This window comes from Buteo buteo, chromosome 11 (assembly GCF_964188355.1).
Source record: "Buteo buteo chromosome 11, bButBut1.hap1.1, whole genome shotgun sequence".
Classification (NCBI taxonomy): domain Eukaryota; kingdom Metazoa; phylum Chordata; class Aves; order Accipitriformes; family Accipitridae; genus Buteo; species Buteo buteo.
Genome location: NC_134181.1, coordinates 25,566,608 through 25,591,164, shown reverse-complemented (window position 1 = coordinate 25,591,164; position 24,557 = coordinate 25,566,608). Strand labels below are relative to the sequence as shown.

The following is a 24,557-nucleotide window of genomic DNA, read 5'->3' as shown; positions in this document are numbered from 1 at the left end:
AATGCAGCATAAACAGCTGCCCTAAAGCCCACAGCACATCTGCTTCTCTGTTACACAACCCTGAGATAATCCCAAGGGTGTCTTGCACGAGTGCTCGTGGGATGCAGCAAGGGAGAGCAGGGAAATGGCTCATGGAGCCCAGCAGAAATGGACATCAGGGCTGCTGGGGGGGCTTATGAGGGTGTTCAGATGGTGCGGGCTGATCTGGCACTGCGGGAATGAAGCCCCAAACCACAGAAATGGGACATGCAGACAGGCAAATCCTGCCAAGCCCCAGCAGGTTCATAAACACATCAAAGAAATCTGAACCCAAAGCAAAACAGGGAAAGTGCAGCGCCCTTCATGCATCTAACGACAAAGGTCTCTCCTTCCCAGGGTTTGCCTTGCTAACAAAAAATGTGCTCCCGTGGAGACAGAGGCTGCCACAGCACCGAGAGCTCCTCCTGCCACAGTGGAGGCTCCTCCTGCCACGAGAGCGAGAGGTCCTGCCACGGCTCCGAGGAGGTCATCTGCCATGAAGTGAGTGCCGTGCAGGATGTGACGCCAGTGGTGGTCCTCCCTCCCCAGTGCCCCGTGGTCACCATGCCTGGGCAGGTGCCAGTGGCCCCTGCTCCCTGCCAGCAGCAGCAGCAGATCAAGCAGCCCGTGCAGTGGCCTCCACAGCAGCAGAAGTGAGAGGGTGAGGACGAGCCGATGGTCAGCGCACACCGCAGGGCTGCGCCTCTCCCCTCTCCTCCGCAAGATGCAGCCCTGACCTTGGGCAGGTCCTGCCCCTTCCCTCTAGCACGTATTACCTCTCCCTGCTCCTGATAACTCAAAGTGGCATTAGCATGGCAGAAACGTGATTTGCTCGCGCACGAGAGAATTTGAATCCATTAATTCCCTGCTTCTGTCTCCAGTAGCAAAGATGTGATATTAAAACATAAAGCTCATAAAACGTGCTGGTGTCCTAGTGTTTTTCCACCGTTACCCTCCCCATCTTTAGCATCATTCCCAAGCCCACCTTTATTAATGAGAGCTGCTTTTCACAGCTCCCTCTCCTTCCCATTGCACTTCAATGGGCAGCAATGTGTCAAAGCTAAGCTCTCCAGTCCCCGCAACTTGTGCATCTGCCAAACAAATCCAGATGCTGGGTTTGGAAAAGCTGTCTGGGGTTAAAGGTGCAGATCAGCATCTTTCATTAATCCCAGCCCTCAGCTCTGCAGCAACTGGCCCTGAGCCTCAGACCCTCACAGGCACATTTCAAAGGAGCAAAAAGTGAAGTTTGGTTTTGTCATGTGTACATGACTGGTGAGCACAAAAGCAGACTCCATCAAGGAAGTCTGAAAATCACTGATCACCAATAAACAAGAGGGTATAAGCACAGGAAGAACTATGTCATACTTAATCTTCCTTCTGTTCTAAATAGAGAATATGGGGTTAGATAGGTACTTCGTGCAAGGTAACTCTACTTTCTTTGAAAATCCCAGCAAGAGTCCGTATTGCCTAGATGAAATACTGGCTGATGGAAAATAAAACTGGGTTTAAGTCAGGCCATGCACTGCAGCATTGACTCCTACTGTGAACTCTAGTCCTGTAAACACCATGAATGTCTGGAAAACAAGATTGCAAAAGAAAAAAAATGTTCCTTGTTCCTACCAAGGTTTAAGTTAATTTTTCTCAGCAGAAACCATACACGTTCTGAGCTTCCATTGCAGATGTAGAAAAAAAGAATATCAAATGGACAGATGGCCATAAAAATCAGCAGTTGCATTTCCCATTGCACTAGATTAATCCCCGGGTTCTCCTCCAGTGACCACCAGCACAGAGGCAGATTGCTGCAGGAATTTGTGCCTCTGTGGGATAAGAGCAGTATTGTATGTAATGCGTTAAGTATTTAATTAGCTAAGGGTTTGCACTGAATCTTTGAAAGGAACAAGAAACTTATTATTAGTACTTGTTTTATTATTACTGTTAATTAAAATAACAAGGAGCATCATTCCCATATGCAAGGTACATGATTGCAGGTGTAAGGAGTGAACGTCAGGGTCAGAGACATGCAGCTCTGACTGCGTATGAAGGCGTTGCGTGGTGGCAGCGATGATCCCTGTCCCCCCAGACACCCAGGTAACCCTCTGCCAGGGCCAAATCCATCCTGTGCCAAATGGGAGGTTGAAACCAAGCCAGACTGGAGGCTCTGGGCTGGGTTTGAGTCTGACTGAATGCATTTGGGGGAAGGGGAGATAAAATCTCCTATCTTAATTCTTTCTAAGCAATCCAAGTTTTCACCTACACTCTCACTCTCGGCTACCTGAAGCACTGCAGATTGTGTCATTCATTTAAGGAGACACTTAGGAAGAGCCTGACGAATACCGACAGCAAATCTCTCCTGAGCTGGAGTTTTGTTATCTCAGCACACAGGTCTGGGAAGTGAAGCAGGAAAGCCGATTGCATAAATTCATCTGGAAATTGTCCCCACCTTCCCCCCACCATGAAGGTCACAGCTGCAATGATGCCTGTGCTGAGGGCAACCTCTGCAGAGGACATTTTCTGGACAGTGCCTCAATCAAGTCAACAGGAGAAGAGTGGGTGAGAAACAGGCCTCAAAAAACATGACAAACCCAAGGCAAATATTAGAAAAGCAAGAGGCAAGGGGGGCCTGCATGCAGACAGCGTTTCTCAGCACTAAACAAGTGTTGGACAAGTGTTGGGTTCCTACAGAGTGCTTTATGCTGTGCCATTGTGGCTGCATACAGCGATACTGCAACATGAAAGTCCCTGACCACAGCAAGGTGAGGGTCCTGCACACCCTGGATACCCATTAATTGTAGCATCCCCCATAACACCCCTCCAAGCATACCCCATGGCTATGGCATGCCCCACAAGCCTCGTAGCTGCTCACTGGCTCCCCAGCACAGCAAGAACACCTGCTTCCCAGGCACGATGCAGGCTCGGAGCAGAGTGAGTGGTGGTAGCCATAGTGCCGATAGTCATGGCCACCGTGGCATGAGTATCTGCCATGGGCGCAGCTGGCACCATAGGCATAGGGGAGGGGTGTGTGCTGGGTGTCCAGCCAGGAGCCTGATGGGTCATACCAGGTTGAGTTCAAGTTGAAGAAGGATTCCCTCCCAGAAGAGCACGCCATTTCAGGTGGTGGAGTACACCTAAAGGAAAGGTAGCTCAGTTATGAAAGCAAGACAATATCTACTTATGCAATTTTTTTTATCTACTGCACTTCAAGATAAGCAGGGCCAACCAGAAATTGAGGACTTACCTACAGCAAATTTGGACTTTTTTTCCCCCCGTTTTATCATTGCCTATAAGATACTTTCTGGATGACATATTAGATACTGTAATATTTTTCCTGCAGGTGAGATATTTATTCAAAAAAACTGATTTTTATTGTTATTTTCAATAATTAGATATCATTTATCAGTGAAATACAGAAATATGCCATAGAAGGTATCTCTCTCTTGTACTATTTACAATAAACAAGCAGTGTGATTTTAGGCAGAGCCAAGTCAAGTAGGTAAACAGAGAGCTACAGTCTACAAATAAGTTTCCATAAATGTTCCAGATCATCAGTCAAAACACGTACATTAGTCAACAACAGGGGAGCAATAGGAGAAGTAAAGTCAAACTGAAGGGAATGGCCTGAAACAGGGGAACTTTATAGAGCTGGAGACTTCAGCAGTGAGGCATTGCTGGACAATGGGGACTTTGCTCTTCCCTGACCACAGCTGGTTTTGTTTGCTGCCCTTGGTTCCCGATATTTACATCTGACACACTTTTTTTTATTTTTACCATCTTCTCTCTTTCATATACCAGCAAATTTACTCCCATACATGATCAAAGATTTCTAAAGGTGCTGCCTAACTACAGCCTAAATAAAACTTTGCAGCGAAGTATTTATAGGTTTGTTCTGTACATTGTGATACTGAAGCACAGATGTGAATGGACCTGTTTGAGGGATCCCAGTGAGTCAATAGAGCATCACCCAAAATCAATTGTGCCTGACGTCTAATCCACAATGTCATCCCAGTGTTGACACATTCTTGCCTTTTATAGGACAAGAAAATGTAATTGCTGGGTTAAATGGGCATGACCTCTACGTAGACACGGGGAGGAAGACCGAAGTTCATCCATGATTCACAGGAAAGTCCAGGCTTAGAAGCATCTACCTCTACCGCATTAGACTGTTTTGTTTATTTTTTATTGAGCTACAGCCCTGTCTAATGCATATTTCCATAAGAACCGCAGAGGTGCCATGGCTGAGTACTGAAAGCAGGACAGCAATACTAGTGCTCTGTCCCAGCTAATAGCCCAAATATCATCTTCAACATTATTGTGAAATTAAAGATTTTAAACCTTACTCTGGAGGCAGGCACATGGCCCCACCTTCTCACAACCTCAACTGCTAAAAATTTCCAGAAAGTGAACTAAAGGCAGGTTTTATTTAAAATGTTGGGAAAAAAAATTAGAAGTACACTGAAGAAGGACAGAGGAAAATAGGAAGAGAAAATAACTACACCTCTGGGAGTGTGAGCAGGACTTAGGCTGGTGGGTTTACCTCAAACCGTTCTGCTCCAGGATTTGATATCACTGCCATCAACACCATATTACAGAATTAGACTAAAACAGCATCTATAGCAAGAGGTATTGGGTTTGTGTGGCAAGGTTTTGGTAGCGGGGGGGTTACAGGGGTGGCTTCTATGAGAAGCTGCTGGAAGCTTCCCCCAAAGTCTGACAGAGCCAACGCCAGCCTGCTCCAAGACGGACCCGCCGCTGGCCAAGGCTGAGCCCATCAGCGACAGTGGTAGCGTCTCTAGGATAACGTATTTAAGAATGGGGAAAAAAAAACCAAAAGCTGTGTAATTGCAGCCAGAGAGAGGAGTGAGAACATGTAAGAGAAACAACCCTGCAGACCCCCAGATCAGTGAAGAAGGAGGGGAGGAGATGCTCCAGGCACTGGAGCAGATTCCCCTGCAGCCCGTGGTGAAGACCATGGTGAGGCAGGCTGTCCCCCTGTAGTCCAGGGAGGTCCATGGCGGAGCAGATATCCACCTGCAGCCCGGGGAGGACCCCATGCCAGAGCGGGGGATGCCCGAAGGACGCTGTGACCCCATGGAAAGCCCACACTGGAGCAGGCTCCTGGCAGGGCCTGCCAACCTGTGGAGAGAGGAGCCCACACTGGAGCAGGTTTGATGGCAGAACTTGTGACCCCGCAGGGGACCCACACTGGAGCAGTCTGTGTCTGAAGGACTGCAGCCCATGGAAGGGACCCACGCTGGAGCAGTTCGTGAAGAACTGCAGCCTGTGTGAAGGACTCATGTTGGAGAAGTTCATGGAGGACTGTCTCCTGTGGGAGGAACCCCATGCTGGAACAGGAGAAGAGGGTGAGGAGTCCTCCCCCTGAAGAGGAGGGAGCAGCAGAGACAACGTGTGATGAACTGACCCCAACCCCCACTCCCTGTCCCCCTGTGCTGCTGGGGGGGGGGAGGTAGAGAAAATCAGAAGTGGAGTTAAGCCCAGGAAGAAGGAAGGGGTGGGGGGAAGTTGGTTTTAAGATTTGGGTTTATTTCTCATTATCCTACTCTGATTTGATTGGTAATAAATTAAACTAATTTCCCCATGCTGAGTCTGGTTTGCCCATGGCAGTAATTGCTGAGTGATCCCCCTGTCCTTATCTCAACCCATGAGCTTTTCATTATGTTTTGTCTCCCCTGTCCAGCTGAGGAGGGGAATGATAGACCAGCTTTGGTGGGCACCTCGCATCCAGCCAGGGTCAATCCACCACACAAGAATAAAAGAAATCCTTGATAGGATACACCATGCAGACGGGTTGAAATTATCAATGAAGGGCATCTTTGGGCTAATGCCAAATCTCTCGTTAACATATCTGGTACCATCATGCAATTCAGCTAGAATATTCCTGCCCTAAACATAATCTGCATGATTTAACATTAGTAATCATTTTTCTTTCACATAGATGTGTGATCACGTTTAGTTCTTGGTCCACGTGACATCCTGGCACAGCTTGAGGAATGGATACTTCTGAATTTCAAACATCTCTCCTGCTTGATACTTGTTGTCCATGACCAGATCCATTAGTTTCTTTGGTATTGGCGTCACTTTGCATGAAATACCATCCAATCTCTTTCACAGGGAGGCAAACAAATTAGAGTGCTATTAATAACCTATGGGACAATTACAATGTTAAAAGCACAGTGCATCAAAGGGAAAATGTCGGAAGCTGAATACAGCGGATAGAAATGGGCTGGGATATGTAATTAGGTTACACTTGCCAAGAGATGTCTCATGTCCCAGATAACCCTTTGGAAGAGTATAAAAGGTCTTTCATCCCAGTTTTCTTCATTCACTTCTCTGGTCCTATACACCTTCATTCTTGTTGCTGAAGAGGTAAGTCCAATTTTTCTATTTCTCTTGAGTTTCTTTATGAAACCAGCTACTTTCATACAAGCTTTAGTAGAATTGGAGTATGATACCCACTCCTCAACTCTGGACCTCAGTCATGCAGGAGACCAAGTTCTTGTTACCCACAAGAGCTATTTTATTAATGCAAATGACAGGTGGGATATAGACTTAGCAGGCAGAGGCTCAAGCCAAACCAAAACAACAGAACGATTGGAAAATACGGAAAGAGGACAGTCAGAGGACTTTATGGAAAAGAGGGTTCGAAGTTTTCAAGTAGAAAATACTGGGGGGTCTGGGGCTGCATATGAGCAATGAATGTTTTGAGTAATTTTTCTCTGAAAAGCAAATTGCATACGTAACAGGTCATGGTTTTAGTGGGGGATATAAATCATCTTCCAATACCTAATCAGCATTGAAATCACTTTCATATCCCTGGAGAACTAGAAATTAGGAAGAAAATGGGGAATTCCAGAACAAATTAGAGAATGCAGATGTGCTCACATACATTGGGACCGCTATACCAGTATGACTGTTTCTCTCTTCCCTACAGCTTTGCTGATACGCCAGAAAGATGTGCTCCCGCAGGCCCTGCCACAGCCACGAAACCTCCTGCCATGGATCCCACTCCTCCTGCCACGACTCAGGACCCTCCTGCCATTACACCATCCAGAGGCAGCCTGTGCAGAAGTACAACTACGTGACACCCTACTGCACTGCCATGCAGCCCTGCTGCCCACCTGTGCAGCCTTGCTACCCTGCTGTGCAGCGCTACTGCCCCCCAGCCCCCTACTGCCCCCAGTACACCAAGAACATCTGCAAGCTGCCACCAATGTGCCCCAAGTACTAGCAGCAGAATCCGGACCCGGTACCTGGACCCACTGGCTCACTCCTCCCTTGGACGATCTCAATGCCTAAAGCTTGAATCCTTTGTTCTCTTTTCCCATTTTTGGTTTGCCTGAATCCTCTAATAGCTCACCTGTGATTAGAATTTCCTTCAAAATATAAATCAGATCCATTTCAATGTATTTAGCACGCAAGACCCAGCTTATGTTCTTTTCCAAAAGACTGGGAATTATTTCTGTTGGCACTGACTTACACATGATGTGTCAACCTCCAAAACATGCAGATGAAACAATAAAATTTCATTTCCAAAAATAGAAAAAGTTTATGATTTGTTTATTCTTTGATGTCTTTACTTGAGAATTATCTTTACCTCTGACTTCTTAGTCACCACTTCTCATTCTTTTCTTCTCAAACTTACCATGAAATGCCCACATCCTAAAGTTTCAAAATGAATGAAAGCCAGTCATTCCAGATGCATTTCTGTGGCAGATGAATGTATTTATGGACAGCGCACAGGGAGCTCATCTGTACCCTATTTAGCCTAGGACTGTCTTTCTCAGCTCCCTACTTCAGCAGCACTTCATACTTCATTTGTCACTCTGACTCAGAATTACAAATATTTTGAGGTGTCTAATAACTGCAAATAGGCACCTAGAGGTCTTTTCTAACCCTCCTTCTTTCACTGAACTTCAAATTACTGTTTTCAATGAAAATTGCACACACTTAAAAATAAATGCTAAATCTCTCTCTACTTTTTACAACCTAAGACTATCCTTATCTCCCCAGTCTCCAGCCCATCTAGCTGAGACATCTGTTCTAGAACAGGATCGCTTGCTTCCTTCTGTCAGTGCCTGTTTGTCTGCACCAGTTTCACAAAGAGCTCAACAACTAGCTTCAGCTTAAATTATTAACTTTGAGCGCCTAGAAAAGGGTGAGATGAATGCACCTTGCATGATGAAGAATTGACACAAGGGCCTTCCCCAAAAATACCGCTTTACCAACCTAGATGAACCATTTCTACTTTACCTATAGCTCACAATGCTTTTCAGAAAACTGCAGGTGTGATTTTCCTAAACAAGGGCTAGCTCTAGAACACTTATTTTTTTTTCTGAATCATGGCCTTGAAAAATAAATAAAAAAGAACCCCAACCAGAACATGAAACCACACCTTCCCAGGATGTATTTTCAAATTCAGAATGAATTAACATCTCACAAAACTGTTGGCAGAGTAGCAAATTTTTTTTTCCCAAAATTTGACATGAAAATAAACCCTGAAAGATAAGAAGACCATCTCAATAGGGATAGCTGCTCCCTTTTGAACTCAATAAGCAACTTTTAGGACCCACTTGTTCTAGTTGCATCAGGACTGACCTATGGGATGCTCCCAAGGAGTTCCTGCAGCACCCACCTGGATAAAAGTCACAGGAAAGGAACAATTACCTGTTTCATTGTCCTAAAGTAAAGTCTTGGGCCTCTGTGAGAGAAACTTGGTAGTAAATAGTGAAACACTGCAATGAGTAAAAATTACAAAACTGCTTAAGCAAGACAGGAGCCTGAAGCAATTTGGGATCTGAAACAGGATGCCAATAGGTGTTAGCTTCCCAGCACAAATCCTTCCTGCTTAGGATTTGAAATCTCCTTCTTCTAGGAGGAATGTAAACAGGATAATATTGTGGTACAAGGGAAAAACAGCTGATGGCTGGTGGACTCACAAACAGAATGAAAAACATAGGAACTGGGGATGTCCTTCTAGCATCATCTCCGGTCTTGAAGTATTAGGTGCATTTGAACTAGTTAACAGGACTTCCCTCCAAGTAGAGTCTATGTGAGTTGTAACTATTAATTACAGTCCCTTGTGTCATGAAAAAAACATATCAATCAAAATGTGAGTCTGTCATGCAGACCAAGGGGCAGCATGCAGGGTAGGAGTCAACACTTTTGAATTGTACGTTGATGCAATACTGGTTGCCCAACGACAAATCACTTAATAACTCTAGGGTTAGGTTCATTTTTAATATGTAAATATGCAACTGCCTTCAAAATTCCCTTATAAAGCAGATTGGGAAATTCGTTGCCTATTAACGCGTTAAGGAAAAAGTCATAATTGTTTTTCCTGACTGTGTCAAATCGGAAATGCTAAAAACTAGACACAGAAGATAAATATGAACGTGACTACTTAATTGCCAGCATTGCCAAGAGATGTATAATTTCTCAGACAACCCTTTGGAAGATATAAAAGTTCGCCATGCCCTGTTCCTCCTTCATTCAGCATCAGCTTTAGGTGCTCTTCCTCTTGCTTGTTCCAACAGAGGGTAAGTTGGATTATATTGCTTTATCTACTATTGAGCAGCAGGAGCTCACATAGGAATTCTAGCTGACTAGTTCTGCATTTAGACCTTGCCTTTGTCTAAGAAATTTCTTATTTTTGGTGACTGAGTGCCTGAACATGTAAGCTATACAAAGGGTGCTCACAGCAAATGGGATGACAGAAAAATAGGAGTAATTGAAGGACCAGATCTGCAAAGACACAGAGTCTTTGGGACTGAGCAACAGATTAATTCCCAAACTAGCTGGCGATGGAGGGAGAGATATCTCAGACATGTCAGTACAGTTTTAGAAGTAAATTTTTCTTTACCTTGGTAGGGAAATTCCCATCAGAGCTGGACCATTCCAGAATAACCCCCAAAAGACAAGGCAGTATCACCTTCAGGGTCAAGATATCCCATATATTACAAAACAGAGGAAAACAAAATTTCCCAGACTACTACAGAAAAAGAACCAAGGAAAATGCAGAGGGTTTCAGTGGGGCAGCTGTGCCAGCTTGATGGTGTCTCTCTCTTCCCTACAGCTTTGCTGATATTCCAGAAAGATGTGCTCTCGCGGGTCCTGCCACGACTATGAGTCCTCCTGCCACAGATCCCGGTCTTCCTGCCATGGATCCCACTCCTCTTGCCATGACTCAGGACCCTCCTGCCATTACACCATCCAGAGGCAGCCTGTGCAGACGTACCCCTACGTGACACCCTGCTGCCCCGCCGTGCAGGCCTATTGCCCCCCTGTGCAGCCCTGCTGCCCCCCTGTACAGCGCTACTGTCCCCCAGCCCCCTATTGCCCCCAATACACCAAGAACATCTGCAAGCTGCCGCCGTCATGCCTCAAGTACTAGCAGCAGAATCCAGCCCCAGCACCTGGACCCACCGGCTTGTTCCTCCCTTGGACGCTATGGCCATGGATCGTCTCATCCTCACAGAAATCCCTGGGTCTCTGCCATGTGCCTCACAGCTGATTTGGATGAAGTGTTCCCTTAATTGTCATTCAAGGTGTCATTCTTTCTAGTTATTCAGGAAATGTCCTTTCTAATTATTCAGTGCATAATTACTGTTGGGAATCTTTCTATGCCATGCACTTCTGTTTCAGACTCATCTGGGTGTGGGAAACAATAAATCTTACAATTCATGAGACCCGCATTTTCTTTCAATTTCTTTATTCACTTTTTCCTTTAGACTTTTTTTTTTTTTTCTGGATTCTTCAGTCAAATTTCCTCATATTCTTAAGGTGCCCCGATAGTTGGTGGCCAATAACAATTCCCACGTTCATTTGAGAAGAAAACAGACACATTAGTAGATTAAAAAGTTCTCAGCTACCAAAAATCTACATGGATCTAAAGGGCTGAGCAGAACAAAGCTTCCCCTGCTCACACCAGACGATGAGCTGGTCTACACAGATTTTTGTCCCATCACTTTGAAAACAACGAGATCAAAGACAATTGAATGCAAACTCTTTTGCTTTGGGGACAAGCATAGCTCATTAAGTAAAAGAGGAATAAGTAGTTCACAGTTGCTAATTTTCTTACTTAATATATGCAATATTTTACTCCAAGCTCAACTTCAGAACTTGGGTATATAAATATTTTCAAATATCTTAACACTTCTGAGCCTCTGAAAACAGAAGTCACAAACTTCTTTCTCATATTCCAGTGTTGCTTGTCACTACTGTATACTTCGAAGCAGAGAAATGGGTTAGCCCAGAGAAGGTCCATCTCATCTAAGACTCTTGTGCATTCTCACAGCATAGATCTGAAAGCCACCATATGTTATTATGGAGAGCTCATAAACCAAACACTGCTGAATGTAGCTGAGCACGTATCAACCACCACATTGCTCTCAATATGACATTTCATCACCGTAGATTGGGCTGCCCTTACATACTCCCCTAAAAGAACTGCAAGCAATGGATGATAACTCTTTAGAGATCATGATTTCCATAGCAGGATCTGAATTTGAAAGATTCAGAAATGTTTTTTGATGGGGTGTAACCTAGGACACCCCAGTTTTGGAAGGCTGCTGAGGAGGTAGAAAAGTTTTGAAGGAACATTGGTGGGATGCTCCAGGCCAAAGCACGGCAGAAAGAAGAACTGTCACACAAGCACCATCTTCACCGACTGGGCAGCTGCAGCCTCTCTTGGTTTTGGACCCACAACTGAGTCACAAAATACCCCTGAGAAATTCGTGCAATCCTTCCTTGCTACCGAAAACTCACCACAAGCAATTATATTGCCTCTAGCCTGAAGAAAAGCTGTAGGACACCCATACTTTAGAGAGAGCTTCTTGTTAGCAGTTAGCAAATTACTTTAATGGGTAACATTTTCCAAAGTTGATGAGTTATGGGCTTTGTTTTCTTACGCTTCGAAGACTGAGTCAAACAGGTTTATAAATCCAGCTTTAGTGCCCGTAATTTTGCCACTAGTGACAGAACCCAGTATTTGCTCAAACTTCAGCTCAAGTGCTCTCTTTCTCTGAATCCTTTGCTTTCCAGACACCTCTGCAGGTGAAGTCAGGTGGAAAAAGTATAAGAAATCAGTGAAGGGAAAGAGGAACCAGGGAACAGGAAAGCTTAAGGTACTCATACCTTGTACAGACCTCATTGCCAGACATTTTTCCCTGATCTTAAGTACTAAATAACCTTTGATACATGTGGAACAATCTGATGGGGTCAGCCAAGTCATCTAGGAAGTCAAGGAACATGTGAAGAATCAGGAATACTTTATTTTTTGCCGTAGCAGGGAAGCGAAGAGATCATGCCAGACTTTCCAGCATCATGCCATACCCATGAGTTGCAGCTGGTAATCCCTTTTCCTCTTGGCATTCAACAACATGTAAATTAAAATCCTGAGCTGTCACCTGCACAAAATGGTAGGCCTACCCCAGGAGTCAGCATTTCTGAGACATAAAGACCTTTCTGTCACTGATGCAATCCCCATTCCCCATTGGCAAGCTAATTAACACCTAGGAGATTAGTGTCAGTCTCCAGGAAATGGGAAAGAAATGCCTTCCAAAATCCTTATAGGAAATGCATTAGGGATTACATATGGGATGAAATACAGTGCGTCAAAGAGGAAACACTAAAAATAGGATAGCACCAACATCTGCGGGATTGAGTGCGGAAATAATTAAATTGTCATTGCAAAGAGGTGTCTCATACCTGAGATAACCTTTTGGAGCCATATAAAAGATTGTTTAGTCCAGTCCTCCTCAGTCGCCTACCTTCGCTTCCAGACAATTCTCCCTGTAGCCGTAGAGGGTAAGACCAATTTTACTATTTCTGTTCATGCTGAGAGAGAAGAAACCTCCATTAAAGGTTTTTATGGACCTTCTGGGAGCTGGGACTTAGCTAAATGCCTTCTGCTTGCACCCTTGTGGTGCTCTGAGGGAGGCTCAGTGAATGGTGGATGGAGGGAGGGGGATCACCAGAGAAGGTGCAGCAAAGGCAAACAAAGGGATCTTCGGGTGACACACACTCCATGCTGTTTCACAGGGGAGGTGGAGTTTGGGAGTCACTCATGGGGCTCATTGCGTCGACTTGCAGGGACTTAGCTTCACTGAGCAATTGCCAGAGCAAGCTCTGCAGATTAGGTAGGATCAAGGGTGCATTTGGTCTGGAATAGGCAGGCAAAAAGAAAGAGAAAGAGTTTGCTGAGAATCTCAAGAAAAGTATTATTAAAAATAAAAAGGGGAGTGAACAGAAGAAGTGGATCTGGGGCTTCTCTCACCACGCTGATCTCTTGCTCCTGACAGCTTTGCCGATACTCCAGAAAGATGTGCTCTCGCGGGTCCTGCCATGACTATGAGTCCTCCTGCCACGGATCCCGGTCTTCCTGCCATGGATCCCACTCCTCCTGCCACGACTCAGGACCCTCCTGCCATTACACCATCCAGAGGCAGCCTGTGCAGAAGTACAACTACGTGACGCCCTGCTGCCCCGCCGTGCAGCCCTGCCGCCCGCCTGTGCAGCGCTATTGCCCCCCCATACAGCGCTACTGCCCCCCAGCCCCCTATTGCCCCCAATACACCAAGAACATCTGCAAGCTGCTGCCATCGTACCCCAAGTACTAGCAGCAGAATCCAGCCCCAGCACCTGGACCCACTGGCTTGATCCCCGCCCAAAGCCTTGAGCTCACCTCCTTGCTCATCGCTTGCCAGCCATGCCACTTCTCTGAAAGTAAACACTTTTAAAACAGTTGGAGGGTAGCGTGGTATTAGGTTGAAGTCTCTCGGTTTAATGAGCTTTGAGCTGTTTATCTTCTTCCTGCCAATGCAAAGCACACTGTCCACTGGGAATACTTTCATTCTTGCTTTGCTGCTTCATTCTCCAGCAAGACAATAAAAATTATATTTCAACTCTACCTAACAGTTCTGGATGTTTTTAGTCACCACTCCATCATATCTGCTTGTCTGGCAGCATCTGCTTTTTCTCGTGGTTTTAGAGCCATGCTTTAATCACTGGTGAAAATAGCCAAAGTAGGACAAATGCCAAAGAAACTTGAAAGTCAAGGAAAATGCCTGCAGCATCCACCAGCAATGCCAGGAGCACTGCACTGCATGCAGAGGGCTGGGAGAAACACGTCGAGTTAATTCCTGGTGAAACCAAATATTTGCACTGATCTCAGCAGATGCAATGGCGGTTTCAGAGTTACAGCTGGGGGCCTGGCCTGCACGTTCATGTTTTTATTGCGGACGCAATCCTTAAAAACCGCTGCTATATTTGGAAACAAAACAAAGCAAATCCAGCAGGGTTCGGAACCTGCCTTGGAAACTCTCAGTTAAACAATTTCTACAGTGTAAAATGAGAGATTTCCCCAGCATGATTCATCCATCCCAGGGCAGGCATGGGAAATAGGCTGGATGAGCTGGGCACTGCAAGTACCCAGTAAATGACCAGTTGGTATATAAGTAATTGGAATTAGTTATGTATAGGTTACAGAGAAAATTGTCATTATAGAGGCACAGCCTGCTAAAAAGGAAAAGTTGCAAGCGGGATGCAGCAAGCAATTAATTACTCACCTACATTCAAGTTGTTGCCATTGCTAAGAGATGGCTCATTTTCATGCGACCCTTGGCAGCTGTATTAAAAACTCTTTTCCTTATTCATTCTTCACCTCTCTGCAGTTGGGTATTGAGTCAGTAAGGCTTTCTGTCCACAGGAGTGGTTTTGTCTTTGAGTAGATATGTTTACTTTCCCTTGCTGCCCCAGGCCTCCAACTTTCTTTTCTGTGACTAATTATAGCACATTTTATTTCCTCTTCCTTTTGCAAGTCCCATGAAAGGCACAAAGCCTCTGAACTGGTTATGCTTTCTGCTGTGCTCAAGCTTGAAGCTCCCGTTAGCTTGAGGATGAGAAATGGCAGCAACAGGGAAACAAGAACAAAGCTTGTTTCTATTTTATTCCATTCTAGTCTAGTCTATTTGATTCAATTTGATTCTAAGCTGTTGTCAGCCCTGGAGAGGTTTGACACCTGGAACATCAAGGACCAAAGCCTTTGTGAATGCTTTACCTCATTAGAATATTTCTTTAAAAATCAGAGACCATAGACATCTGGCAAGAGAAGTCCTCTATACCTAATGCTCTAAATAGCTTAGAGGAACATTTCTGCTCTGCTGAGTATGTGTTAAATAACGTAACAGCGGATTTCCACAACCAGGATAAACTGTGAGCAAACCCTTAAGGATTAATGAGGAGGAATTTGCCTTAGCTGTTTCATGGCGAGGATTGCTTCACTGTATCCGTAATTCTCAAATCCAAACAAACAGAGTGGTGTTACTCTGGGCATCTTACGGAGCCTGCTAAGTTCATTTACTCAATGCAAAATTTAATTGGGATCTTTTGGGGGGGTCTAATTTGAATCTTTTCTTTTGTAAAACTCCTCAGCTGCTCATGGATCTGTCTTACTTGGCTTTAGACATCTCTGATGTTCACATCCAGCTTTAACAGCAGCAGGGGATTTTTTGACTCAGAGGGACACTGGATGAAGCAATGCCCCAGATCCATACAAAGTCACACAGAAAACTGCCTCATTTTGCACCAACTTCTCTTACTTTACCTCACTGCTCAAGATCCCCCACATTTCTAATGTTGGAGTCTCCTGTCATTTTTCTGCAGGCTCAGAAATCCCCTCCCAGCCATCTCCTAGGTTGCCATGAGCGTCCTTTATTGTTAGCTGAGATGCAGGTACTCACCTGGTGTAAATCTCTATCACTAATTAGATTACAGTGTGTGGCAGTGACCTAGTCTAACTGGGTCATCAGCATGAAGCCAAACGCAATAGGAAATGAAGCCTATGGTTTAGTGGACAGGAACATTGACCTTGGAAAGAGCTTGCCTGGAGAAGTTGTGACTTCATGGTCCTTTGAATTCTTCAAAGCTAGACTGGGTAGCTTTCTAAAAGCTGCCAAATAAAAACAGTAACTACCCAACAGAAACTGACTGGAAATGGATGCTTTATGTCACCAGAAGTCAAACTGAAGTTTCACGATGACCTATCATGTGCTCAGCATCATCTGTGATCTGGATCACTCTGTGGTTTTGTATGAACAGAAATGGCCTGAATCTTCTCTCCTTCACCTCAGCAGAAATCAGGATATCTCCAGTGAAACTCTACACTGTAGGGGAGGGTGGTCAAGGGTCCTTCAGTGCTCTGCTCCCACAGATGTATTCCCGCAGCAGCAGGAGCAGCCCTCCTCCTTAGGGTGATCTCAGAAATGAAACATTTAATCACGTCAGGTACAGTCCCAGGTCCCGTGAATTCCCTCTGACCGGAGAGAGATAATTTTTTTTAAAAATGTAGTTTAATTTGAAACCCTAAAGGTGCTCAGGGCATCATGTGAGTCCTTCAGGCTTTCATGCAAAATAAATATTAACATCAATAATGAATAATTGCAACATGATCATTAGCATCAGCACTAATGACAGCCAATGGGTGTCTGAGAACTGAGCATAGAGTTATTCCAGAAATAACATCCGTAGGTGGGTCTTTCATTACTCGAGGGCATACTAGAACTTAAAAAAAATGAAATAGGAATTTTGCAGATCAAGTTATGCTAAGCAGAAACAGGATGTAAAAATTCCAGAAAAGTTTTGCGTTTTGCTTTTTTCTTTTATTTAAAGATGTCAAAAAGGAATTGGAAAAATATGGACTCTGACCCAAACTCTATTCCAAATTTCCATGATGAATCTGCACAGTCCTTTGCACCTAAAATTTCTGATATTGGCAAGGACAACGGCATGTGTTTTCCCATGCATGGATGGGATAAGGCATCAAGGGATGAGATGTCAAGAACTTTCTGTTACTTACTTGCCCTTCCAATGACCAGAGACTCCAAAGAAAGACATTGGGCTTCAACATTTCTACATTCAAAAACAAAATACGGGGTCATGGAATTACACTTGCTAGAATTCTATTTTTAAAAAATCATATTGAGGAGTGACTGACATCCAGAAGGCCTCTGCATGCCTCTGGAATCCACTGCTCCTCAATCTTAATTATGATTTCTATGTTAATTGAGCACTCACTAGCTCTGAACAAGCCACCAACATCTCAATGTAACAGCGTTACCATATGCAAAATGAGCAGAAACATACCTTTTATGCAGTTCACAAGCATCACAGAAGAATTAACTTGACATTAAAACATTGTAAAAAATTTACAGAACAAATTGATAATAACACAAAATTGAGGGGTTGGTCAAAAACAATGAGGCAAAGACTAAATAGATGAAGGCACATTCAACAAATAAGTATAGGCTTAGTGTGTAAATCACGAATTGCTGTGGGGTACCTCATTTCCGGCAGGACAATTTCGAGCTAAATAAAAGGTGTTCCTGTCCCTTTGCTCCTCACTCAACTGCACCACTCAGTTGGCACGGTAAGTGTTACCTATTAGCAGTGTTCCTTGGTACCAATGGTTCTCATTTGGTTTTGGTCAAGCAATGAATTGAAAAGTATCTTTGTAGGGTGTTGGAAAAGATGACCATTAAAGGTCCCTTCCAACCCAAACTATTCTATGATTCTATGATCTACAGCTCTCTCTGAAAACCAGATTTTCCTAGCCTGTTGGTCTATTGCTTATTGCAAAAGACAGTTGGTAAGAGAGAGCACAGTGGAAAATAAGCTTCTTGGGATGGAAATTCAGGTCTTCATGGATGACCACAGGAAAGTTAGTTTCTAGGATAGTTCAAAAGATGCACAAATATTGCTCGGATAGTGACAGGTGGCTTGATTTCTCTAAGGATCTTTTTTTTTGCAACTTAAGACAAATAAATAGGAAGCACTGTGTGATATGGCTATCACCCATGGGCCTAGACAGCAGCATTTGTATGCCAAAATAAAACGGATCTATATACTTGGAAAGATGGGTTGTATCTGAAAGTACACTGTGTTTCAGGTCCTCGGTCCTTCCAGCTTTGACTACACTACAAAAAACATGTGCTCTAGCAGATGTTGCTCTACTGGATGCTGTTCCATCGTGAAGAACAGAACAGTGTGCTGCAGCCAGCCGTGCCAGAAGAACATCTGCTGCAGCCCATGCCAGCAGTCCATCTGCTGCGACCCATGCCAGAAGCCCTGCTGTGACCCCTGCCAGCAGTCTGTCTGCTGTGACCCGTGCCAGAAGCCCTGCTGTGACCCCTGCCAGAAGCCCTGCTGTGACCCGTGCCAGAAGCCCTGCTGTGACCCCTGCCAGCAGTCCTGCTGTGACCCATGCCAGAAGCCCTGCTGTGACCCGTGCCAGCAGTCCTGCTGCGACCCCTGCCAGAAGCCCTGCTGTGACCCCTGCCAGCAGTCTGTCTGTTGTGACCCCTGCCAGAAGCCCTGCTGTGACCCCTGCCAGCAGTCCTGCTGCGACCCCTGCCAGAAGCCCTGCTGTGACCCCTGCCAGCAGTCCTGCTGCGACCCCTGCCAGAAGCCCTGCTGTGACCCCTGCCAGCAGTCCTGCTGTGACCCGTGCCAGAAGCCCTGCTGTGACCCCTGCCAGCAGTCCTGCTGTGACCCCTGCCAAAAGCCCTGCTGTGACCCCTGCCAGCAGTCCTGCTGTGACCCCTGCCAAAAGCCCTGCTGTGACCCTTGCCAGCAGTCCTGCTGTGACCCCTGCCAAAAGCCCTGCTGTGACCCTTGCCAGCAGTCCTGCTGTGACCCGTGCCAGAAGCCCTGCTGTGACTCCTGCCAGCAGCCCATCTGCTGTACCAAGGTGTGCCAGAAGTCCTGCTGCTGCTGTGCCCAGCAACCCTGCTGCTCCTGTGGCTGCCGCCCCTGCTGCTGCTCTGGTTGTCTGTCTTGCTGCTCCTACATGGTGAAGAAGCCCATTGTGGTGTGTTGCAGCCCCATGCAAAACTGCTCTCCCATGAGGAAGTATTGCATACCCATCCAGCAGTGCTGTACCACAATTAAGAAGTGTTGCTGAGCCAGCTCTGGGTAGCAAAAGCAACTCTGCTGGCTCCCATCTCTGGCGTGCATCAAGAACAGGCACAAGGAGATGAAAACCTGCTCATTTGCTTCTGGTTCATATGACAATGGAGTAAATGCCTAGTGATTCTCTTCTTGTTTTCAAACTTAAGCTGTCTTCTTTCTGTCCTTTAATTATTGAACATCTGCAATGCACTTGAATATATCAACCACTGTATAAGGCAAAGAGCTATTAGATATTAGTGGGGCTGTTAATTCTCTCCTTGGTGTATGGGACTTTGGACAACTTTGCTGTTAACGTGATCATCCTTCATTTTCTCTCGTGACTTGTAGACAATAAAACTTAGCATTAAGCAAAACACAAAACCTTGTCTTTTGGTTATTCTTACGTTGCTTTGCCCAGAATGTGTCCTCATTCTGGTGCCGTTTTCTATGCCTTCAGCCAGGCTCCTAACATGCTCCTGTGGCACCGACTAACATATAAGAAACAAAGAGCTGCCCAGCCATGTTTCCCATTGGCATAAATTAGGTCATGTCTAAAGACAGCAAGCAGAGCAGTATGATCCCTTCTTGCACCTACTGATCATCTGCCTCAGTTAGCTCAATTTTTACTATAAAATTAAATGGTTAAGGCAAATAAAACTCAAAGGACATGACTGAATGAAGCATGCATAATTCCACCATCTGAAAACACACCACTCCATAAGATGTATAGGAACTCATCCCTGATACTAGAATAGGTATTTCAGTAGGTACTGAGATGAATTCACTACTCACTGAATAGCAGGCACCATCTTCTTCCACTATCATCTTCAAAAATAAAATTTCAGAAAACAAGTTAAATCAGTGAATTATTTTTGTATGAGCAGAGATTTTCATACACAGTGTTCCTGAACTACAAGTAGTGGAATGAAACCCAGCTGTTAGCATACAACTTAAAAGCTTCATTCCTAAAATAGCACACACATGAGTCAACAGTCCCTTTTCTACCTGGCTGGCACTTCCTTTACTATTAAAATTCAGGACTCAGCTGTGAATTGTATGTCTCAGGAAAATGCCTTGAGCACTGTCTTGATTGCTTCCCTCAACCAAATCTTCAGAGCATACACAAAGTCTGCATTAGAATAATCTTCTCTACCAGGTTAGACTCTTCTGAAAACATTACTCAGGTCTTTAGGAGTTTTTTATTAATAAGTAAATCAGGTACAATACACTGGCAGAAGGATATCCTATACCATATCATAACATACTATATCAGCAGTGCATTCTGTTAAGAAATTCCTGTGAATATTAATCTCATCATATGCTGGAAAAGCTGCCATGACAGATTCCTCCCCATTCACAAAGGTACTGTAGCTCTCAAATTCATGTAACCACCATGGAAGTTTACAAAGACATCGTGGCATGGCATGGCATGGCATGGCATGGCATGGCATGGCATGTAAAAGGGATTTAGTGTGGAAGTATGTTATTTCTGACCCAGCTATACATTAAATGCCAGTATATCCTCAATATCTGTATAAGACCCTGATTAGCAACAGCCTTGCAGGGTTCACATCCATTTCTAAGAAACACATGGACCTGTTGGAACAGGTCCAGAGGAGGGCCACAAAAATCATCAGAGGGCTGAAACGCCTCTCCTATAAGGACAGCCTGAGAGAGTTGGGGTTGTTCAGCCTGGAGAAGAGAAGGCTCTAGGGAGACTTCACTGCAGCCTTTCAATACTTAAAGCGGGCTTTAAGAAAGTATCTTTCTTAAAGATGGGGACAGACTTTTTAGTAGGGCCTGTAGCAATAGGACAAGGGTAAATAATTATTATAAAGGAGGGTAGATTCAGAATAGATAGAAGGAAGACATTTTTTACTCTGAGGGTGGTGAGACACTAGTACAGGCTGCCCAGAGAGGTGGTAAATGCCCCATCGCTGGAGACATTCGAGGTTGGGTTGGACAGGGCTCTGAGCAACCTGATGGAGTAGGAGATGTCCCTGTTCATGGTGGGGAGGGGTCAGATTAGGTGACCTTTAAAGGTCCCTTCCAACCCAAACCGTTCTATGATTCTATGATTCTAACACAGGGATCATCTTGGCCAATATGGCGACAATAAAGCCTGATTAAAAGGTAATGAATGACTTATTCAGTGGATGACATGTTTGAGGGTTTAAACAAAGAGGGCATTACTTCCTGCAGGCAGGTATCTGGCTATTATCATGTGACCGAAACAATGCTTCCCTAGGGACAATTCCAGAAGAGACACCCAAAGTCATAAGAGGTCATGTTCACATCTTGGGAAGAAACTACGTGTCCCAGCCACCAGGGATCAACTGCCACCACTCCAGCCTCACACTCAGAGTCCGCTGAACATGATGGCAGCCTTAATTTGCCATGAGTAGATGCTGCCTCAGCATCTTGGGACTCTCATCTTATATTGGTGTCCCCTCTCATCAGATGAAAACTCCAACACCTTCTTCTCACATGGAGCTGTCCTGGCTCTGCACATGTCCACAATTCCTTCCCCCATCTCCAAGCCTGCTTCATAATATCTACCTTGACTCCAACCATCTTACCCATTCCCTCCTGACTGTTCAGTCAAGCTTTGCAAGCACAGCAGCCTTTGCCTTAGCACACTGCAGCCAAAACGACTATAAGCAATTGCTGAAAAAGTCCTGTCAAGTGTCTGAACTCAGAGCATCTGTGAGATACTAGCTGGGCTCCTGAGGTACAGGGGAAAGGCACAGAGAAATGCACTCAGGATTGGATTTCCAGTCTTGAACCTCATGCTTGCCTACAGTGACACAAAACCAAATTGTTAGTGTGAAACACTCAAATGTGATCATCACAAATACCATTAAATACAAGCTGTCTCAGTCTCACAGACCTTAGAAAGTCTCAGAAAATGGAGTGTATGGAAACAACAGAGAAAAAAAGCTAACGTGTGCACTACTGCTTGAAAGCTGCTTAATTTAGACTTAATCCATCTCTTTCATGGATGAAAATGAAAAAAATTCTTAATAGTTTAGTAGAAATAAAAAGCAGGGGGTGTGAGGACCAAACACCATGGAGGGAAACCCAAGAACAAGACTAAGAAAGGAGAAAATCTTCAGTCTTAACTTTGACCAGATCGCCACCTTTCAGAGGCCGGAAAAAAGGATTCACATAGACCCATAGCCTCCACTTGTTCCCCAAAATCCCAGCCAAGTGCAGAGGGGACACAAGTGGTGACAATTCCAAGTTCCAGGCATGGTTCTGCCACTGCTTCAGCACCCACCTCCCCCGGGCACATTGTTAAGTATCTCTGTGTCTCAAGGTCATTCCTTGGGAAGTGGATAGCAATACTTTACAGCTACCTCTGGTTCCCATTAATGCAAATTCACTAGAAAATTTGCACCTGTTGTTTGTATGTACAACTAATTACAGTGCAGAATTGAGGTGGTGAGCAAACAAAAAGAGGTAAAGATTAAATACCGGAAGACACGTGAGAGGCATACTGGGTGATACAGTATGAAGTCAGAATTGCCAAAGAATGCCTCATTTCCAGGGGGATGTCTTTGAAGCATATAAAAGGCTCTCCATCACAGTGGTCTTCATTCACTCATCTTGACTTCTCCTCTCTTGTCCTCACTGGTCAACAGGGTAAGTCAGAGTTTACCACTTGCCTTTTCATTTGCATTCTACTGTACTTCTGTGTGCTTTTGCAGGAAGCAGTCCAGGATTTCCTGTACTGTCTGGTTTGGGACCAATTTTGAGAGATTGGTTTTGGGATCCACCTGGGTGGTTTCTTTCTGGTGGAACCAGTGCTGGACAATATGCCAAATGCACCAGTGTCCAATGCAAAAATGTGGAGAACTCAGGGAAAGGCTGTCATGGGATTCTGGTCAGTAGGGACTTCCCCAGCCAGTTTGAGATGGACTTTGGGATAAGAATGTTTTAAGCTGCCTAAACAACTGGGAGATTCAGGCAGAGAAAAAAAAGACTCTCTCTGTTTCTTCCAGCTTTGCCTACACTACTACCAACAACATGCCCAACGGAGGTTGTGGATGCTGCGGTGGAAATAACTACACTGTGTGCTGCTACAGCAGCCCAAAGTGCTGCAAGACACCAATGTGCTGCTCACCCATGCAGTGCTGCCGCCCCACCACCTACTGCATGCCCATGCAGACCTGCTGCTACACCATGAACAATAACGGAGGCTGCTGTGGCGGCGGCAGCGGCAGCGGCTGCTGTGGCAACTAAGCCCACATGGCAAAGGGCAGGCAGGGCTGCACTGCCTGCTGCTTCCCTCCTGGCTCATTTGGTGTTGGATATGGATATGGATACCGCCCTGAACGCTCTTCCTCCTTTGCTTAGAGACTGTAGATCATCTCTCCTCTTTGTCTGCCTGTAATCACCAAATGTTTGTAATGTGCTTTGAAGTTGCTACTCACTGATCAGTGTGATTTTTCTTTGTAAGCACTAGTCCTACTGTTAATTTTCCTCTTGGTGTGTGGGATGTTTAATTCTTTTCATCACTGTTTTGCTTGACTCTGTCTGAAAAACAATAAAGTCTGTAGTCCATGACCCTGCAAAACTCTTGGTGGTTATCTGTTTGCTAGCTGGTGAATCCAGAGTGTATCACTGCACCTATCACCTTTTCTTCGCATTTTTTTCCAATTTGGGATGCTCCTGTCTAAAAGGTGCTAACTAGGGGAGGGTGCCTACACAAAGAAAATTATTTCACCCCTGATGCGGTTCTGAGCTTCTGCATGGGTCTATTCAAACAAAAGCTGAGTGTCTGTTATTTCTGCAAGCAATATTTCTCCTCTCACTATAAATCTACAAAGAAATAGGAAGAAAATAATACATAAACTTGTGAAGGATGTGAATTTCTTCTGAAACAGTTTTACACAGGCACATCCCAACTAGAAAAGCTCCATGTATTTTAACCAGCTAGAGGTCTACTTCAGAACCTACAGGCAGTCCCTATAAATAGTTTAAGATTTATGAGATGGAGGTCTTGCTTCTGCTAAAATGTCTGGGTTACCAGATATTGAGTTGAAGTGTTAGAACAAATGGTGAGAAACCTCTACTGTCTTCAAGGAGTGACTGGGTCAGTAAGAGTTGCACCAAAACATAGCATGCAAGGTCTGCACCACAGTCCACATTCTGTGTCTAACACCTTTGCTGACTCTGTTTCCACACTGCTTCAGTCTCTTCTTTGCATTAAGATCCATAGCCCACTCACCAAAGACCATTTGAGTACCTAGGTTACACAAACGGCTGGACACAATTATCATGGGTGGGAAATGCCCATCTAGATCATCACTTCTTCATGCAGTTGCAGGATTTGCCAATGAGAACTTTCCCTCTGGAGGCACAAGTGAAGTGCGCCCCTTTGCTTCTGCCCCATTAATTCCTTGTAAATTAATCAGTTCTCTTGGGCAGGCAAGTGTATGTCACCTCAGAGGAGAACTGCTGGAAAGAAAATGCCATGCGTGTTCTTCTACCCTGTCTGGAGAAGTTGCAATTACATGTGTTGCTTCTCCACCATTTCACTCAAGGAATTACTCTCATTCCAGGAAAGCCTGGAAAGG

At 44.9% G+C, this 24,557-nt stretch overlaps 1 protein-coding gene across 1 annotated transcript; it reads left to right on the top strand.

The window, feature by feature from the left end:
* Positions 1-17,434: 17,434 nt before the first annotated feature.
* LOC142036325 (uncharacterized) lies at positions 17,435-19,356 on the top strand. The gene is made up of 2 exons (XM_075039468.1): positions 17,435-17,455; positions 17,975-19,356. Exon 2 carries the CDS (start codon positions 18,014-18,016, stop codon positions 18,986-18,988), a length of 975 nt encoding a protein of 324 aa, XP_074895569.1. The 5' UTR covers positions 17,435-17,455; positions 17,975-18,013; the 3' UTR covers positions 18,989-19,356.
* The last annotated feature ends 5,201 nt before the right edge of the window (positions 19,357-24,557 follow it).